The sequence below is a fragment of the Pantherophis guttatus genome, chromosome 5 (genome assembly GCF_059756535.1).
Source record: "Pantherophis guttatus breed Tessera chromosome 5, ASM5975653v1, whole genome shotgun sequence".
Lineage (NCBI taxonomy): Eukaryota > Metazoa > Chordata > Lepidosauria > Squamata > Colubridae > Pantherophis > Pantherophis guttatus.
Genome location: NC_142067.1, coordinates 23,515,806 through 23,536,344, shown reverse-complemented (window position 1 = coordinate 23,536,344; position 20,539 = coordinate 23,515,806). Strand labels below are relative to the sequence as shown.

The 20,539-nt window shown below is 40.8% G+C and overlaps 1 protein-coding gene across 8 annotated transcripts in view; it reads left to right on the top strand.

Annotated features, from left to right (window-relative positions):
• Positions 1-20,539, top strand: part of ATP8A2 (ATPase phospholipid transporting 8A2) — a 377,887-nt gene that overhangs the window by 26,961 nt on the left and 330,387 nt on the right. For 3 of the 8 annotated variants that reach the window (XM_034410593.3, XM_034410583.3, XM_087894716.1), the window contains exon 2: positions 7,393-7,537. The exons of 1 other annotated variant lie outside the window; for it this stretch is intronic. In XM_034410593.3, the coding sequence (XP_034266484.1) occupies positions 7,393-7,537 (145 nt within the window). Of the gene's footprint in view, positions 1-6,819; positions 6,971-7,392; positions 7,538-20,539 lie in introns of those variants that run through there. 4 more of the 8 variants (XM_087894714.1, XM_087894713.1, XM_087894718.1 and 1 more) reach the window with 2 other exon arrangements.

Below are 20,539 nucleotides of genomic sequence, written 5' to 3'. Positions count from 1 at the left end.
ACCTGACTAATAGATTAATAGATTGCCAAGAGAAGCCAAGATGCAATAAAGACATTTTTGCTATATTGTAGAGTTTTATCTACATAACGGCCTTACTTTTCCTTACAGAAGTACATACGAAGTATGAAATCTTACTGAAGTTATACGGCAAAAGTGCATCTTCGTACACACATTTCCAGCCTTACTACTTTTATTTCCATATAAAATGTGGACTGTATTTCTTCATAATTGTTATGATAGCTTTGGCAGTTTTAAATTGTATGGGAATTCTGCATCAATAGATTTTTTTCCCCTGGCTATTGTTCCAAGAGTGGTCCTTAAACCTCCTAAAACCTGGAGTCTTTAGGAGTAACATTCAAAGCAACTCTAAGGGGTCGTTGGTGCTCCCTGAGCTTGCTTGTTTTTTTTTGCAGACGTTTCATTGCCCAAACTAGGTAATATCATTGGTGCTAGTCCTGATAATGTTACCTAGTTGGGTAATGAAATGTCTACAAGAAAACAAGCAAGCTCAGAGAGCACCAAGGGCCTCTCATGTCAACCCTGAACTACAAATATTCTCCTTTATTAAAGAAACTTTAATTATAGGACAAAACATTTGCCAGTCTTGGTACATCTGTAAAATCTTTGCATCCTGGACCAAGGCATCTTACTGGATTTCCATGGAAATCACAGTGATTAAAGAACCTATTTGCCTAAAGAGCTGTAGATGCACAGGTACGATTATGCATCTGTTCTCCTAAGGTACAAACATTGCTTCTTTCCAAAGGGCAATGCAATGCAGTTCGTTTCCATCTGTAGGTCTTAGGTAAACTCTCTAAGCAATTTACAGAGTCAGCATATTGCCCCCAACAATCTGGGTCCTCATTTTACTGACCTCGGAAGAATAGAAGGCTGAGTGAGCTTTGATCCGATGAGAATCAAACTGCTGGCAATCAGCAGAATTAACAGAATTAGCCTGCAATACTGCATTCTAACCACTGCACCACCATGGCTCTTACAAACTAATATAGCTTGGTGCAAGAAACATCTGTGCTTAAATGGATCTAAGCCAATCAAACATACTTTAGGACCAGAGAAAAAAATGGAAGTTTTAGAAAAGGGAAAAGTGCTTTAAACCTTAGCTGACTACTGAAAGACCATAAAATTTTATGAGATTTATTTAAAATGGCTGGCTAAACTCTTAATGTCTTATGCCCAACTACTGTATATTAAAGACTAAGAAAAAACTTTTCTTTATTTTTATCATAGTTTCTGTAATGCCTTAGTTTTCTACACAGCCAAACCCTGCTACTTTTCTTCGATATGCCTAGCAAAGGGGCATGGGGGCTCAGCAGTTAAGATGCTGGGTTGTCGGCTGGAAAGCTGGCAGCCCAGGTTCGAGACTCAACTGCCACGCAATGCCTTTCTCGCCCCAGCTCCTGTCTATCTAACAGTTTGAAAGAATGCAAATGCAAGTAGATAAATAGGTACCACTTCGGTGGGAAGGTAAAAACGCTCCATGACATCATGCTGGCCACATGACTACAGAAATGTCTTTGGATAGCACTGGCTCAATGGCCTTGAAATGAAGATGAGTATTGCCCCCCCCCCCCATAGTCACAACCACTAGCGGAGTAAAAATCCTCAGGGACTCATTTACCTTTTCCTCCTAGGCATAGGAAAACACTCTTCAAAGATTTACAGTGAAGAATTACCTTTTGACTGATCATCAACCATTAGAAGAGATGTTTTGCTAAAGTTAACCTTTAAAAGTAAAGATGATTTACTTACTTTTAAAGCTGATCTTAAAGGAAAAAAGTACCATATGTTTAGAGTAAATGTACTCAACGATACACATCTTTCTGCTGTGGGCTTGATTCTTTTTTTGGTAATCACTACAGCTCCTATTGACCTAGCAGAAGACTCAAGAAATTAATTATTTTTCAATTCTGTGCCAAAGAATGCTTTAGCTAAAGTGGATGTTTTTTTTAAAATATAAAATTAAATAAGAAAAAAATGTGATAATACTCTGTTTGTTCTAGTTTGTTGCCTGTCACTCCTTTCAGCTGTTCAAATATTATTCTTGTCTGAGAGGCATGAATCTGCTTCTGTCAAAACAGAATCTTTCAAGAGACCTGGCATATTAGATACTGTAAATGAGTGTGATCAGCAGTGGTCATTTAATAAATAAAACATACATGAATTTCCTGACAGATCTTTGAAGGCTGGGATGTCTTCCTTGGCCTGGATGCAATCACCTTGGAAGGGGTTGCATTCTGAAAATGGGTAGCAGAAAGACAAAGAAATAGACAAGGTCACACAAAAGCTAAATCCAATTTAAATTAATTGGAATGGAATTTAGGAAATACAGGAAATGCGGCCCAATCAGGGGTGAAATCCAGCAGGTTCTAACAGGTTCTGGAGAACCGGTAGCGGAAATTTTGAGTAGTTCGGAGAACAGGCAAATACCACCTCTGGCTGGCCCGAGGGTGGGGTGGGATTGGAGATTTTGCAATCCTTCCCCCAGGAGGGGAGGGAATGGAGATTTTGCAGTATCCTTCCCCCAGGAGGGGAGGGAATGGAGATTTTGCAATATCCTTCCCCTGCCACGCCCACCAAACCATGCCCACAGAACCGGTAGGGAAAAAGTTTGGATTTCACCCCGGTGCCAATGTGTTCTTCAGGGAAATGCAATCCTGATGTAATTTCCCCCTTTTGTCACCTGAATAATTATTTTTCAGCAGCAATTTGTGGGATTATGTGCTGCCTAATAATATGCTGTCTGCAGACTCCAGGATTTCCCTAATCCCTAAAAAGTTGCCTATGGATATCTTCCCCCAATTATGTTGAACTAGTTTGAAAATATATCCAATTTCTTGAGAGATCAGCAAGCTTGTCAGATATGGGGTGACTTTGGGGAAGGAGCGCTGAAGGTTGCTTGAACCCATCATTCACCTAAGGGACTATTGTCTACAAACACAAAGGGCTGGTTCCCACAACAAATGCCTTGAAAACCAAATTAATCACATTATGTCTTAGTAGATACCAATGTTTATGAAATAGAGACAGATACAGCTCTTTATGAAATAGCAAAAATCATATAAGATTTAGTGTGTGTGTGTGTGTGTATGTACCCATATATGAACATGTGAATTTATTTTTTTTTAATTTTATTTATTTGTCGAGTACGTATTAGATAATATATATAAGTATAAGCATTAATTGAATACATAAAATGAATACAATTAAAGGGAACATTAGGACAGGGACGGTAAGCACGCTGGTGCTTTTATACACGCCCCTTACAGACCTCTTAGGAATGGAGTAAGGTCAACAGTAGACAGTCTTAGGTTAAAGTTTTGGGGGTTTGGGGATGAGACCACAGAATCTGGTAGTCCATTCCAGGCATTAACCACTCTTGTTACTGAAGTCATATTTTCTGCAATCGAGTTTGGAGCGGTTCACTTTAAGTTTGTATCTATTGTGTGCTCGTGTATTGTTGTGGTTGAAGCTGAAGTAGTCATTGACAGGTAGGACATTGTAGCAGATGATTTTATGAGCTATGCTTAGGTCATACCGAAGACGGCATAGTTCTAAATTTTCTAAGCCCAAAATTTCAAGTCTGGTGGCATAAGATATTTTGTTGCGAGCGGAGGAGTGGAGGACTCTTCTTGTGAAATATTTCTGGACACGTTCGATTGTATTAATGTCCGATATGCAGTGCGGGTTCCAGACAGATGAGCAGTATTCGAGAATTGGTCTAGCAAATGTTTTGTACGCTCTGGTTAGTAGTGTAATATTACCGGAGAAGAAGTTACGCAAGATTAGATTTACAAGCCGTAATGCCTTTTTGGCGATGTTGTTACAGTGGGCTTTGGCACTTAGATCATTTGATATGAGTACTCCAAGGTTCTTGTATATGTTCAAAACCATGATAAGTTTGAAGAAAGAAGCAAAGGATGAGGTTGGGAGGATTTGCCCAACCTTGTCTATCTCACCTATGCTTAGTACTATGGAGTAGCATATATTTTCGAGATACCACTTCCTGCTCAGAAAAAAACCCCAGAAAAAGCCAGGATGGAGCATTTGCATTACATAGTTATCATGATCAATTTAACCATGCTTGATTCAATTCATTTTTCTTGATTCAAACAACATACTTGAACCTTAAAATAACCACATGGAATAAGTTTGCACATTTTGGTAGGATAAAATGTGATCCCCTTGTTTGGAGTTCTGTGTAAATATAGTTACTAAATAAGTAACTAATGACATATAAAATATGTTAATGCAAAGAGCATTAGCAAATATTGAGGATTGCAGGTAGTCCTTAACTTAGAAAAAAATTCTTTTGCCAAGTGAATTTGCCCTAACTTGCAGTTACGGTTGTTAAATGAATCACTTGAGTTAGTAACACTGTTGTTGAGTGAACCTGGCTTCCTCCATTGACTTTGTTTGTCAAAAGGTCATAAAAGATGATCATATGATCCTGGGACACTGCAATTGTCATAAATATGAGTCAGTTGCCAGGCATCTGAATTTTGAACACGTAACCATGGCGATGCTTTGTGCCTAAGGCAGGACTAGAACTCACATTTTCCAGCTTTCCAGCTTGATGCCTTAACCATGACTCCAAACTGGGTTTCCTTATTTAGATTTAGTGTCATGTTCACTAACTTTTGTTCATTTCTTTTGAGGATAATGTTAAGTGGCTGGTGATGATAGAAGATATGATTTATTACCAAAAAGTATTTCAGAAATAGTGCAGAGATATGGATGTTAAGGGCAAAACACGGAGCACAATTTATATTTAATTATTCAGACATTTGTATCCTGCCATCATGATTCTTGGCATAATGCATGTACCTAGCACCTGTTGGGAATATCTTAAATCAGACTCCTCATTTTCAAACTGCAGAGGGGAGCTGCATGAGCCCAGGAAACGATGTAGCTGCTTTAATAGCTTGTTTAGAGCTACTAAAGAAATTCAGTCAAAATTCAGCTTTGCTGGCTGAGCAATTCTGGGAGTTGAAGTCCTCCAGACTTAAAGTTGCCAAGATTGGAGACCCCTGGTTTAGGGTGTGACCCCTTTAGTCACATTTGGCAATAAAACTCACTGAATTAATGTGATTTATTGTTAGTGATTCGGTGTCTATCCCTCCTTTCTGTCTACATCACTTTCAAGGGCAGATGTAAGAAATTGCATCAAAAGTCTATCCAGGCAGCCCATATCAGAGGATTCCTTTATATTAGCTGAATTTATTTAGTGGCTCTAAACAAGCTATTAAAGCAGCTGCATCTTTTCCTGGGCTCATGCAGATCCCCCCTGCAGTTTGAAAATGAGGAGTCTGGATTTAAGATATTCCCAACAGGTGCTAGGTACACATGCATTAGGTTGGAGACCCCTGCCCTAAAAGGGAACACAAACCCAGATGGAGATTTCTTGCAAAGCCAGCTAGGAAAGACAACAGATGGTGTGCCATTCATTCTTTCCCGTGGATTCTGTAACAACTGTTTCACTATTGTATGTCTGCTTCAGTGGGTCCAAGACAAGAGAGGGCCTTATGGCAGACATCCAACTTACACTCAGCAAATTGTGGAAGAGGGCCCTCAAATGCAATAGGAAAAGCCCACAATTTGTAGTTGTTGAACTAATGCAAACTTCTCCCTAGGTTGTCTAAACTTTACTCAACATTACCTCCCAACAGAACTGCTGACTGAAGTATAAAGGAGAGAAATCCCCTATTCTCTCTTGATTGACTGAAGTGCATAATGAAGCAAATAAAACCTTAGCAAATACGGTCCTCAACGAAAGAAGCAGCTGTGCTAGAGCTGTAGTTGTCCTGAAAGCTAAAGAAATGTCTGATTCCCCCTCCCCCTCCTTATTTTTACTTCCAGGATACTGAAGTACAGTCACTTACAGAAGTTTCATCCTCAGTGGCCTTAAATAACTTGAACAAGTAGAATAAGGGACGCCATTCAGTGGCAGAACAGGGCTGCCAATCAGTGGTGAAATCCAATTTTTTTTACTACCAGTTCTGTGGGTGTGGCTTGGTGGGTGTGGTATGGCTTGGTGGGTGTGGCTTGGTGGGCATGGCAGGGGAAGGATACTGCAAAATCTCCATTCCCACCCCACTCCATGGGACGGATACTGCAAAATCTCCATTCCCACCTGACTCCAGGGGAAGGACATTGCAGCATCCTTCCCCCAGAGCGGGGTGGGAATGGAGATTTTGCAGTAGCCTTCCCCTGCCATGCCCACCAAGCCACACCCACCAAGCCACACCAAGCCATACCCACAGAACTGGTAGCAAAAAAAATTGTATTTCACCACTGAAATCTCCATTCCGACGCCACTCTGGGGCCAGCCAGAAGTGGCATTTGCCAGTTCTCCGAACTGCTCAAAATTTCCGCTACCGGTTCTCCAGAACCTGTCAGAACCTGCTGGATTTCACCCCTGCTGCCAATGCTTTGCTATTTATTGCTCCAGTATCAATCCAAACGTGTGGGGTTGCCCGCTGCGCCAGCCTACTCTTGAAGTTATTAGATGCTACTTCCCCAAATTCTAAATAAAGAATTAATCCACCCTGCATTATTCATCAGTCATTCTTTAATAGGAACATTAGGAAGGATGCTCCGGGGCAAATATACCAATCCATCTATCTAACAACGTTCCCTCATCCTTCCACTTTCCTGGCCTCTCCTTCCTCGTTTCCTTTGGTCTTGTCTTACCGTCTGGCCGCCGCCAAGCCTGAACCCAAACACGCTTTGAATCCCCTCCGCTCTTCTTTCGTCCATTAAAGAGAAACCCGCGGCCGCGTCTTTCCGCTAATCGGGGCTGTCGTCGCGCCGCCGGCGATCGATGGGAGGGGCGGTCTCTCTCCAGCTGGCGGCGGCGGCGGCGGCAGGAGGGGAGGGAGGAAGCCCCGCCTTTTTCTTTGCCACGACTTTGATTGTTGTTGTTTTGCTTCGGCGGGAGTTGCGCAGCCAGGTCGGTGCGTTCTTCTCCTCCTCCGGCCCGAGTCAAAAGCGAGCGCCCGTCGCGTTTCCTCGGGCGGGCTGGTGCCGTTTGGGGATGGTGTGCGCTTGGCAACGCGGAGGGGCTTTTGGGGAGCCGAGGCAGCGCCGGGAACCACGGGGAGGCGGCGATGCTGGGATCCACCTTTCGTCGGGGCTACTTTCCGAAAGCGGGTGGTCCCAAGCGGACCCACTGAGGCTCTCCGGCCGGCAATTGGGATGGACGCCTGGCGGGATTTTGCGCCTTTTGCAGGCTTCTGGGCCCTCGTCCCTCCCACTTGCTCCTTCCTCGCTTTTGCCTTCTGCCGGCTCTTTCTTTCCCCCCCCCCGTGTAACTAACTGCCTCTTCCCTCCTTTCTGTTGCTTTCTGTCTTGGCTTGGCTGCTCTCCTGGCAGGTCCCATTTGCTCTAATTCGGGCTACAAGAAGGCGGATGATGAGATGTCCGGGGCCACGTCCTCTGCAGACCAGGGAGAGGCAGCAGCTCGCACCATTTACTTGAATGAACCTCAGCAGAGCAAGTTCCACGACAACTGGGTCAGGTAAGAAGAGCCTGGGTCTCCACGGTTAGAGGCAGGGAAGGAGAGGAAGCTGGGTGAAACGTCCCCAAAGTACCACCTGAACTTGATACCCAGACTTCCAAATACCCAAAAATGGAAAAGTTAGGCTTGGAGGCTAACTTTTGCTTAGCTGCAGGGGTAGAGGTGGGAAGGACAAGTCCTCCGTAGTCAAAAATGGATTGTTCATGAGTTTGACTGGACAGCCTTGTTTCATCTCTGCCTAGAAATTGCCACCCGCTTTTTTCTAGTTTCATGTTATAAGGTATAAAACTGCAACAGAACTGAACATAAATTACCCTCATGCACTGTGCAAACCCTGCTCGTATTAAGTTGGTGTGTCCCTTTAATTCTGGAAAGAATAGAATAGAGTAGAATTTTTTATTGGCCAAGTGTGATTGGACACACAAGGAATTTGTCTTGCTGCACATGCTCTCAGTGTACATAAAAGAAAAGATACGTTCATCAAGAAAGATGGACTTAGAGACTAAACTATGGCTAAAGAAATCCTGGAAACACAAACTTAAGGCACCAGATTTAGTGAGTCCCACTCTTCTAAATTTCAAAGGAGAGAAAGAAGATCTATAAGATCTTCTAGAGAGTATATTCAGTTATCTTTTAAAAAAAAGAAACGGAGTGATTTACATTTGTGCCTTGGTCAAACAGAAGTGTTGAAGCTTGTGGTGTCCACTCCACACCAGAATGATTTGTTGTTTTAATTATTCAGTATCTGTTAGCAAGAATGATGTCCAAGTTTCTCTGAGCGGTGAAATAATCATATAAGGAAGTAGGTATGAAGCAGTAGGAAACCAGGATCTCCTGATCAGACTGAGAAAAAGAGTGAAAGTCAAAAGGCAAGTGATGGCTAATAGACTGTTATTTACAATAGAAGAAAATATTTTTAGCTTAAGGTTGAACTGTGGGGTCCTTGGTGCTTTCTGAGTTTGGTAGTTTTCTTGAGAAGTTTCATTACCAAACTAGGTAATACCATCACTAAGGCACAATAGTGAGAGATCAGTTACTCCTGATTGTACAGCGACTCTACTCAGGATGAGGAGATAAGCTAATAACGGACAGCATTGTTGGGCAGCAGGCTAAATATGGATATGTGTAAAAGGAGTTGCAAATTCACCATACCTTATTTGCTCTCTAAATGGGAAAAAACTAAATCATGCATATTAATTCAATATGCATAAGGCACCATGTTTTTGCAAAGAGGGAATGACAGTTTTTGTCAGTTGTTGTCTACATTCTGTGTCTCAGTTGCTGTCTATATTCTGTGTTTGACAGGTGGTTGCTAGGTTATATGCTATGCTTAACCATGGCCTGCTTCAACAAGTTCGTTGAATGAGCCATGCTCAGTATGGTTTATACCAAGCCAAAACTAAAGAAGAAAAACACATTAACAGTGCATTTTGTGAACTCGGCCAGCGACTCTCCCAGTTCTTTTCATTTCCTGAAACCTGATACTTTTATTCTGACATGGCCAAGGATTGAATTTGTGTGAGATGTGTATTTAGGCAAATATCAATGAATGTCTTTTGATACACCACTGATGTGGAAAGTCAAACAGAAACTTGAAATACTGCTTTATAGGACACTGGTTCAGATATGTGACTTTTAAATTTTCCTATAATGTGGAACACAACAATAATAGCTTATTGTTGGTCTTTATTAAAATTGTGATTCGGTAACGATGCATGAATCGAGGTACTAATTAGCAGCAGTTCTCCAGAGTTTCAAACCAGCATATCCAAGTTCATGTCCAAATCTGCCTCTTTCTACCTATACTTTGTCATTAAAGGAGAGAATTCCAGACTCTTGTCAGTGCATGTGTTATTTGAGTGAAGCCAGTTGTGTGAATGGAGCTTTGAGAGGGTTAAAATTGGAACCATTCCCACTTTATTACTCTTTTTAGTAATACATATTTAATTAATAATTCTGTGTGTGAGAGACAAAAGGATAAATTGTACTTTGGATAGCACATGTTAAAAATCCCATCAAAGCAATTGAAAGGATTACATTATTAAACCTTTGACAAGATTTTGGTCAAGAAGGTTATTGCATTTTGTCAGGACTGTAGCATCCGTTTAAACAGACAAACAGTGATAAAGTGGCTGAAATGATTTATCCAGTTCTGTAAGGCATCTTTAATGCAGGATGATTGCTCATTGGCATCAGCTGGAAGAATCTTAAGTAACGGAGAACACATTAAAATAATATGGTGATGTGAATATCTCAAGAGGTACAGACTAGAAAATGATGAGAAAAACATACTAGAAAATATTGCAACAGGAATTTTGGCTACTCCCTACCTTGTACCTTTCCTTGAATGTCCCATTCCGCCTCCCCATTCAAACATTCTGTGGACGCAGAAGATCTACTTTTGATCAGTGGATTAAATTTTGTTGAATGAGAGTCCCTATTCAAGCTCCTTGCCAAGACATTAGACAGGCTTTCTTTCCTCAAGACTCACCAAAATGCTCGCTTTTCACATGCCCGTTTCCTTCTATCTAAAAATATCTGTGGAACATTTGCTCCCTGCCCTTGTCATGTATTTTCCTTGAAACATATTGCTTTGTTCTTCAGCAGAAATGATCCCAAAGTGATTGCTAGAATAATAAAAAGGAGAGGCTCTTTGTCTAACAAATATAACTCTGAAGAAGACAATAGACCAGCAGTAGCTGGCACTCAGAAGAGAAGTAGAGCTGGGCCTTTCAGAATTTTCCTCAAGCACTTTGAGAGCATCAGGTTGGGAAGGCTGCTATAGAGTTATCTGGATGTCAGCATTACTAGATTAAAAGGGACCTGCTTTCAAATAGAGATATGAATAGAATTGCTGTGTTGGCCATTCCTTTCCATCCAATTGCAAGTTCTGCAAAAGTCTGCTGCTTGCATCACAATGTGTGATATACCTTTCATTCTGCCACAGATAGTTGAACTGTGGGGAAAATAGATAAAACCCCTCAAATTCGACAAACCCAAATTCACTTTTTAAACTTTTATCCTATGATGCATGGCTTCACCAGAACTTCAGTCCTATGCATCAGTTGAATTAAAACTGATCTCTGAGGAAACCTATACAAGATTGCAGTGTCGTTGTATTCATTTATTCTGAAAAAAATATAGGTTACGATTCAGAGGTTGGAAAAAGTTCAGCAGTTGCTTAATTGTTCTTTGTTGCAATCAATAGAATGTAAATTGAGAGCTCCAATAGCTCAGTAGCCTGCTAAGACCTGGAAAATGCAGGTCTGAGTCCACTCTGTATTATGGAAGTACATTGTGTTTTGGGGCCAATCGTTTTCTCTCTCAGCCTACCATACCTTGCAAGGTGATTATTATGGGAAAAATTGAAGAAAGGAGTGCTCTGTGTATCACTTTGAGCTCCTGGCAGAAAGATGAGATAAAAATGTAATGCACCAATAAATTGCTTATCTTCGGGTAGATTATCCATTGTGTAAGTAGCATTCTAACCCAACTTCTCTGTGCATTTTAGATTATTTTTTTCTTAGGTTTTTAAAAATACATCAGCATCTTGACTTTTACTTTTTTCTTGTGATTTGCTGAGTTTCAATTTTACTCTTTATCTATTTACAGTATGTTCCTCAGTTTTTGAATACTAAAAGGCTGTTTGTGGAGTGAGGTGTATCATAACATAGCAGCATTTGGTGCTGTCAAAATGCATTGCAGGATGCCTGCTTGGGGAATATATTTTGATTTTTATAGCTTCAGCAATCTGTGTGGTCTCCTTAGGTGTATAAAGAATGGCAAAGTATAACTTTTTCCAGGCAAAGTCTGTTCACTGATTTGACCCTAAATCATCAGTCTTCAAGCCCAGAATGATGGCCCCAAGTTTGATTAGCGTAAATTAACTGCATTGAAAAAGTGGCATGTTGGTTTAGGAATGAAATCAAAGGGAAAAGTTCTTGATTTAGGGTATTGTTTCTTATGTTCATGCTTCAGAAACCTTGTCTAGCTTAAATGAGATGGAGGAAGAGGTGGTGGAGATGGTATAAGAAAACTATGAAGTCCAGGGTCCTGAAATATATTCATGATAACAATTTATACAAGGCATCCATGTGTACTTTCCACTCACTGCTGCTTAAAAAAAAAGCAAGAGTTATAAGGTTCATCTGTAGCTGGGAGGAAATGCAATATATTCCCTATGTTGCATCATCAGTTCTGCATTACACACTATTGGCATGCTAGGAAAAAAGTGAGATTTACCTGATCAAGGCTGGACTGGATCACTGGCATTATGCAGTGTTTTTTAGCTTTAAAATATGTGGACTTCAACTCCCACTAAAGTACTGAAAGTCGTTACACAATTTAAAGTTGCCGCAATTAAGAAATATTTATATATATATATATGGGGAGCATCCAGACCTCAAAGGATAGAGCTCTCTAACATCTCTAAGGGAGAGAGCTGAAACAATGCTTCTTAGCTTGATTGCATATGGGCAGATTCTATTTGAAGAAGAACGCCCAGTGGTGGGTTCCTCCCGGTTTGGCCCGGTTCTCCCGAGCCGGTAGCGGTGACGATATGATGTCACTGAACTGGTTCTGCTCCCCGCCCCCCTGCATTATTCTTACCTTTTATTTGGCCCCACCCCCAATCTATTGCTGCCTTCTGAGTCCCAGCTGATGGCTAGAGGGAAAAAAAATGTTTAAATTCTTGCTGCAGGGCTTCAAAGGGCCGGCCTACAGCTGATCAGTGTTAAAAGAAAACAAATGAGTAGACCAGTGCCTGCAAAAATACATGAGTAGATCAGTGCCTGCAAAAATAAATGGGTAGATCAGTGCCTGCAAAAATACATGAGTAGATCAGTACCTGTAAAAATAAATGGGTAGACCAGTGCCTGCAAAAAATAAATGGGTAGATTGGTACAGCTCTGCAAGCAGTTAAAAGCCTGGTAGACCAGTACCTCTGCTAAATCCCAAATAATTGTCACATGACCATCAAGCCACGCCCACAAAATAAGCCACGCCCACAGAACTGGTAGTAAAAAAATTTAGAACCCACCCCTGAGAACGCCCCATGAACCCAAACTATCCAGAAGTTTAAAAAGCAAGCTCAGCACTTTGAATTGCATTTGGAAACATACTGGCAACCAGGGAATCACAAACAATACTTGAGGTACCCCCAAGTAGAATACATTGCTAATCCCAATCTCAGAGTAAAAACAGCATGATGAACTGACACATGTCAGCAAAATCTTTCCTAACCACATTCTCCATCTATGTCTTCCCTTCAAGGTAGACCAAACTAGGAAACTAGCGACACATGACCGAGTGCTATTTTTATTGTAAAACTACAGTAGCAGAATCTTGCAGAGTCTCAGGGTATGTCCCCACTCCTTCCCTTTATTTTTGTGTGAACTAGGGAGGGTCTTGTCTGATGCCATTATTCATGTTACTTTTTTGGCCTGGACTCAGATCCCTTTTATCTGATCATTGCCTTGGTGGCGGCTCTTCCTTTTGTCCTTCAAGCGCATTTTCTATGCTCTGTAAAACCTGCTAAATAAGTGAAAACCACAAATCCAAGGGAATTTTCTTCTTTTATGAGCCAGTTTAGGAGTTATTGCCAAACTTCTTAGTTTCTGAATAATAATGATGCCTTGCTAGGATTCCATTTCAACTTCTTTCAACCCATGTATCTCTTTCTGCCCCCATATAGCAATAACAGTAGCACTTAGATTTATATACTGCCCCATAGTACTTTACAGCACTCTCTGGGCGGTTTGCAGTGTCAGCATATTGCCCCCAACAATCTGGCTCCTCAATTTACAGACCTTGGAAGGATGGAAGGTTGAGTCGACCTTGAGCCCCATCAGGACCAGGGTGGATTTGATTTAAATCGAATTGATTTAAATCACGATTTAAATCATGACTTAAATCACTAGTAAAAAGACTTGATTTAAATCAACTCGATTTAAATCATAATTTTTAAAGAGCAACTGTCATCTCTGCTACTCCTTTGACCCATTGTTGACTTACCGATAGTCCCAGTGTTGCAGAATATGCAGCCTCATGCTACATAACTAAGCTCCATTTCATGCTGAATAAACTAAATTATTTATGTATCTTAAATAGAAAACTATCTTACGATAGATTTTTACCCCCAAAGTTTTTTATTAAAATAAATTGGATAAAAATCAAAAAAATCCGATTTAAATCAAAAAAATCTGATTTTTTTAAAAAAATCATTGATTTTTATCCACCCTTATCAGGACTGAACTCCAGATTATGGGCAGAGTTAGTCTGCAATACTGCATTCTAACCACTGCGCCACCTGGGATACAAAGGAAGTCCATTATATCTTCTTCGCAGGGATATATTACCAGGTAACATAAGGATCCTGAACAAATGAAAGTCTCACCTAGCATTTTTACATAGTTGGTTAACAACATGAGAAAAAGAACAAATCTCTGTGACACCCTGGACATAAGTAGTCACGGTTATACTTGAAATCTCTGTGAATTTGTATTCAGATGTATCCTGGGAATGTCAGAATGGCTAAAGGAATGCTAATTATGTTGCATCTGAAAATGAAAAAGAGGTATACTGTCTGTGTGTGAGACAGATGGCAGATACAGAGAAATGGATGAATGTTGCATGTTAAGCTGTAATTTTGAATTGGATCATTACTTTCATGCAGTAAATAGCAAAGCATTAAAAAAATGAGGCTAAATAACCTAATGGCATAATAATTAAAAAAATATAAGTATTTGAACACTAATGGCTTTTAAAAGTGGTTTTGCAGCACTTAGATGGGTTTATACTTTATACGAAACAAGACTTTGTTTTTAATATGTGATACTGTTTAAAGCATGATTGTCTGGGTTATGCACAATGTCTGGAACCAAAATCAAGCAAACTACATTATTGTTTAGAGCAGTCTGTAAACTTAATTCTGGGTAACTTGAACTAAATTATCATTTCTTGTATAGTCAGCTTCACATGGCCTTTTTGAGAATTTTTTATTTATTTATTTATTTAATTTGTATACCGCCCTTCTTCCAGAAGGGACTCAGGGCGGTGAACAGCCAAAATTAAAAACCATACAAATACAAAGGTTAAGATAATTAAAAAGAATTAAATCACTGGCTTCCCAATTTAAAACCCCCAAATCCATAAAATTTAAAATCCCAATTAAAAACCATTTAGGCTAGGCCGGCTTGATGGAATAAAAACGTCTTCAGGGCTTTACGGAAGGTACGGAGGTCCAGGATCAATCATATTCCAGGAGGCAGCTCATTCCACAGGGCGGGTGCCCCCACAGAGAAGGCTCTCCCCCTGGGGGCCGCCAGCCGACATTGCCTGACCGACGGCACCCTGAGGAGGCCCTCTCTGTGAGAGCGTATTGGCCGGTGGGAGGTTATCGGTAGCAGCAGGCGGTCTCGCAAATACCCTGGCCCTAAGCCATGGAGCGCTTTAAAGATGAGAACCAACACCTTAAAGCGCACCCCGAAGACCACAGGGAGCCAATGCAGCTCGCACAGGAGAGGTGTTACGTGGGAGCGCCACGTCGCTCCCATAATCATCCGCGCGGCCTCATTCTGCACCAGCTAGAGCCTCCGAGTGCTCCTCAGGGGGAGCCCCATGTAGAGAGCGTTGCAGTAGTCCAGGCATGACATGACCAAGGCATGAGTGACTGTGCACAAGGAGTCCCGATCCAGAAAGGGGCACAACTGGCGTATCAGGCGAACCTGATAAAAAGCCCCCCTGGCCACGGCCGTCATATGCTCTTCTAAAGACAGCCGTGTGTCCAGGAGGATGCCCAAGTTGCGAGCCCCCTCTGTGGGGGTCAGTGACTCGCCCCCAATAGCCAGCGATGGCACCAGCTGGCTATACCGGGACACTGGCATCCACAGCCACTCGGTCTTGGAAGGGTTGAGCCAAAGCCTGTTCCTCCCCATCCAGACCGCAGGGCCTCCAGACACTGGGACATCACTTCGAGGGCATCATTGGGGTGGTCTGGGGTGGAGATGTACAGCTGAGTGTCATCAGCGTACAGATGGCATCGCACCCCAAAACCACAGATGATCTCACCCAGCGGCTTCACATAAATGTTGAACAGGAGCGGCGAGAGGACCGACCCTTGCGGCACCCCGCAAGCAAGGTGCCTTGAGGTCAACCTCTGCCCCCCTGCCAACACAGACTGCGACCGGTCAGAGAGATAGGAGGAGAACCACCGCAACACGGTGCCTCCCACCCCCAATCCGTCCAGCCGGCGCAGCATGATACCATGGTCGATGGTATCAAAAGCCTCTGAGAGGTCTAACAGGACCAGAACAGAGGAACAACCCCTGTCCCGAGCCCTCCAGAGATCATCCACCAATGCGACCAATGCCGTCTCCGTGCTGTACCCAGGCCTGAAGCCGGACTGGCACGGATCTAGATAGACGGTTTCATCCAGGTACTGTGGGAGCTGTTGCGCAACCACACTCTCCATTGCCTTCAGACTACCCTGAGTTTATTAGAATATAATAAATAGCTTTGGTAATTCTATGAAATAAAGAAAAATAGTTCACAATCAAAGCCCAAGTAAACAAATTAAACATATCTGCTAGCCATCAGAATTTATTATAATTAATATCTAACCATACACAAAAATACCGTAGTTTTATTTTTTATCATGTTTCTCTTCCTTCCTTTCTTTTCTATGCTAAAAAGACCCAAACATTCTGTTCCTTTGAGTTATTTAGTTGATCATTTTAGAGCTCTAAGTTACAGTAAGTCTTTCATACACAATTATTTTGGCAGCATTATGTACTTTTATGTCTCAAAAAGATGCTGCTTCTTTAATGATCACAGTCTTTGAAATACCATATATATTGTAACTCTTAAAGAAATCTCATGAAAGCCTGAGAAACAGAGATATACCTGTAAATTCTAAGAGAGAATTACTGTTCTCACGTATGTGATCATTTTGAATCATTTTGAAGTATCCATAGGCTACTCTGCTAAGTAGTGATGAGTAAATTTCAACTATTTTGGCAATTTGGCTTCAACCCTGAGTAGCACTCTGGACAGGCAAATGGGGAAGTCAAACCAATTCACTTTTTTTCACCCTATTTTCCATAGGCGTCTGATTGGCCATAATGGAAACAAAAAGTTGGAGAATTCACACATATTTAGTGAGTCTAATTCATTATATTAACAATAAGTAGATAAATAAATTCAGCAAGATGTTTCATTATCCATCTAGCAAAATGATATATGGAACTTTTATTTGATTTAGAAAGTCTATTTGAACTGTTGCAATCAACAGTTACCATTCTCCCTTTATTATATATGTTTAATGATTTGAATATGTTTTCATTGCCTTTTAGGTGTATGTTTCATGTGTACTTCCTACCACCTGGAGAAATCCTCATTATAAGCAGGTTGTAAGCTCAGCTAAGATGCCAAACACTTTATTTATCCTTCTGTATGGATATTTTCTTAACGTTATTTGTTATCTTGGGCTTTCTGGATTTCCATGCAGAATGCTTTCACTGTATATGTTGTTGAAGATAGTCATTTCTGACCATGGATGAGACAGGTCAATGGCAGCCGTGCTTAGTCATCCCCACTCAAGTGGCTTTCCTTTGGTAGGCTGGAGCTTTGTGGCCACGATGTTGCCTAGTGGAGACCATCACTTACTTGTAAATGTCAGCTTTGTTGGGGGAAGAAAACACGTTTGCGCCATCAATTCTCTTTCTCTAAATCAGGGGTCGGCAACCTTAAACACTCAAAGAGCCACAAAGGTCCTAACCAGAAGCCCCCGTTCAATTTTGGAGCCAACCAGAAGTCTGGTTCCCCCATCATGGTTTCCTCCTAGTGCGGTGTCCTTTTTTTCTCTGCTGACCAGAAGTCTGGTTCTCCCATCAAAGAGTGTCCTCCTAGCGCAGCATCCTTTTTCCTCTACCTGTCCTAACCGAAAGCCCTATCAATTGTGGAGCCGACCAGCAACAGAGAGCTGCAGCAGAGGGATGAAAGAGCCACATGTGGCTCCAGAGCCGTGGGTTGCTGACCCCTGCTCTAAATAGTTCGCTCTTTCTGTGTTAGTAGAAAAGAATATAGAAGGGCAGGCAGGCGGGAGTCTCCTGACTGAAACCACTGCTAGTACTTACATGTAACTGTGCTACTTCAATACTATTGCAAGCTGAACAAAATCACATACACCTGATAAGTCCAAAGTATTTTATTGGAATGCAGGGCACCCCATGATGTTACAAAACTAGTTTTCTTATGTGGCATGTGAAACAGGGATTAGTGGAACAAAGTGACTAATCTTATTATGCAGAAACAAAACAAATCAAGGAGTGTACTTTTTCTTTTGGGGAAAATTTGGCTTCAATAGCTAGGATTTCTGGGTAGTTTAATTTCAATGCATCTGGCTTTTTTAGGTTGGGCAAATTTTACTTAACAATTAAAAAAAACTGAATTTGCCTTTTATGCATTGCTTTTAATAATGGTAATAGCATCAGAGGTAATTGCAGTTATTGGATCTAATGCTTTTTCATATGGAAAAGAACCTGATTGGCTTTACCCATTCGCAAATTCATTATTTTTAACTTTTGTTTTGAAACAAGCAGTAATGTTTACATTGTTGTGCTAAGGAACGAATTTATGACAACTCATTATTTGCAAGTTAAGCTTGCAAGATTTATGCCATGGTTTAGCGAAGCAATGAATCAAGTCATTGGCTTATTGATGGAATCTTCAACATGAATGTTGCATGAGAAATGTGAAACTAAATCCAGTACATTTGTCTACTTGTCTGTGTAACCATTTGTAGAAACAGAAGGCTCACAATTGCTGTTGCATCATTCTGTGAACTTTTGCATTGTGGTACATAACCTTAGTTTTTTTCTACTTGTGATTTTTGGTTCCAGTCTTAGGTGCCTTGCTAATTTATTTGAATGTAAGTCCTTTCAGCGTATAAACTACTTTAAATTCATTGTAAATTCCTGGCCAAAGCTTTTTGTGCTCTCATAATTACTGGCCCGAGAACTGATCTGATACTGATCTGGACCAGCTGGTCCAGAATGCGGCCGCGCGGATGGTTATGGGAGTGACGTGGCGCTCCCATGTGACCCCCCTCCTGCGTGAGCTGCACTGGCTCCCGGTGGTCTTCCGGGTGCGCTTCAAGGTTTTGGTTATCACCTTTAGAGCGCTCCATGGCATCGGACCGGGGTATTTACGAGACCGCCTTCTGCTACCAATAGCCTCTCACCAACCAGTACGCTCCCATAGAGAGGGGCTCCTCAGGGTGCCGTCGGCCAAACAGTGTCGACTGGCGGCCCCCAGGGGGAGAGCCTTCTCTGTGGGGGCACCTACCATCTGGAACGAGCTCCCCCCAGAGATACGGAGGATCCCGGACCTGCGCACGTTTCGCCGTGCTCTCAAAACTTTTTTATTTCAGCAAGCTGGCCTGGTCTAACTCCCCTCTTTTAAATTTTTTAATTCGTGATTTTATAAATTGGGTGTTTTAATCTGTGTTTCGGCCAAAATATTTAATAATTTTAAGGGATTTTTAATATTTGTATTATCGGTATTTTATCTTGGCTGTTCACCGCCCTGAGTCCTTCGGGAGTAGGGCGGTATAGAAATTTGATTAATAAATAAATAAATAAATATCCTAGTGTCTTAGCATTGTTAATCATTTGCCAAAGGCAAAGACATCTGCAGAATCTGGTGGTTTCATTCAAATGAGGTAAAAAGTATTGTTATGTATGCTCAGTTCTTTTTGTTCGTTCGTATGACATCATAAAATAAGTGGTGAAATCTGTGCCTGTTTTGTCATTTTTGTCCTCTTGCCATGCTTACACCCAATGGCCTTCAATCTTCAGAAGCCAGTATGTCATCAAAGTGTAGATAAGGATTAAAGAACATAACTATAAAGTTATTTGGAAGTGGTATTTGACCCCAATAAGACTTTTTCAAATGGATAATAAAGTGGATAAAATGTGTTGGAGATGTAAAGTGGAACTCGGGACATATGCTCATATGTGGTGTAAATGTAATGGGGTTGAACTTTTTTGGTCTAGGATAGAAAATGAAATATTTGAAATGATTAAGAAAAGGGTCAAATTGAAATTGGAAACCATATTATTATTAATATTGAATGAAACAACATTAACAACTGGAGAAAGAGAATTGGTGAGGATTTTGGTTATAATGGGGAGAATTATAATTGCTAGATATTGGAAATTAAATGTTGACTTAAAATTAGAAGAATGGTATAATGAAACATGGAAATTTGCATTAAATGATAAATTAACTTGTGATATTAAAATTAGAAGTGGTATATACAAAGAAAATGTTTTTTGGAATACTTGGCAACCATTTGTGGACTTTGCACTTGGGAGATTGGATGAATCGGCACCAGTACCTTATCAAAGAGATTTCTGGAAGAATTGAAGACTTCAATTTCCTAAAACTTCCTTTCCGTTTGTATAGCATGTTGGGGGGAAAATTTTTTTCTTTCCTTATTATTGATTTTTGTACTTTTTTTCTTTCTGTTATTCTTTAACAATAAAAATATAATAAAAAATAAAAAACAAAACAAAAACAAAGTGTAGATATATCAGGTTCCTTTCGTATCCCTCAAAATCTCACTGGAGTGTCAACATACTGTTCTTCTAAAAAGATATGTATACGAAGCATTGTTAAGAGAATTAAAATGGAATCCTGAAAATGAAGGAAAGATGATGTTGATAAAAAATTTAAAAGATTAAAAAGCCTTGCTTCCTCTTTTAGTGCTGTGAAATTTAGGAAAATGCATACTTAGGGAAGGTTGCAAATGATGATCATGTGATTTCAAATGCAAATTGGTTGCTAAGCATTCAGATTGTAATTACATGACCACAGGGGCTGAGACTTCCGGAACCCCAAGGACCAGTTGTAAGCAGCAGTTGTTCAGCACTGTTATAACTTTGAATGATCATTGAATGAATAATTATAAGTTAAGGACTATTTGTAATAATTCAAGTATTG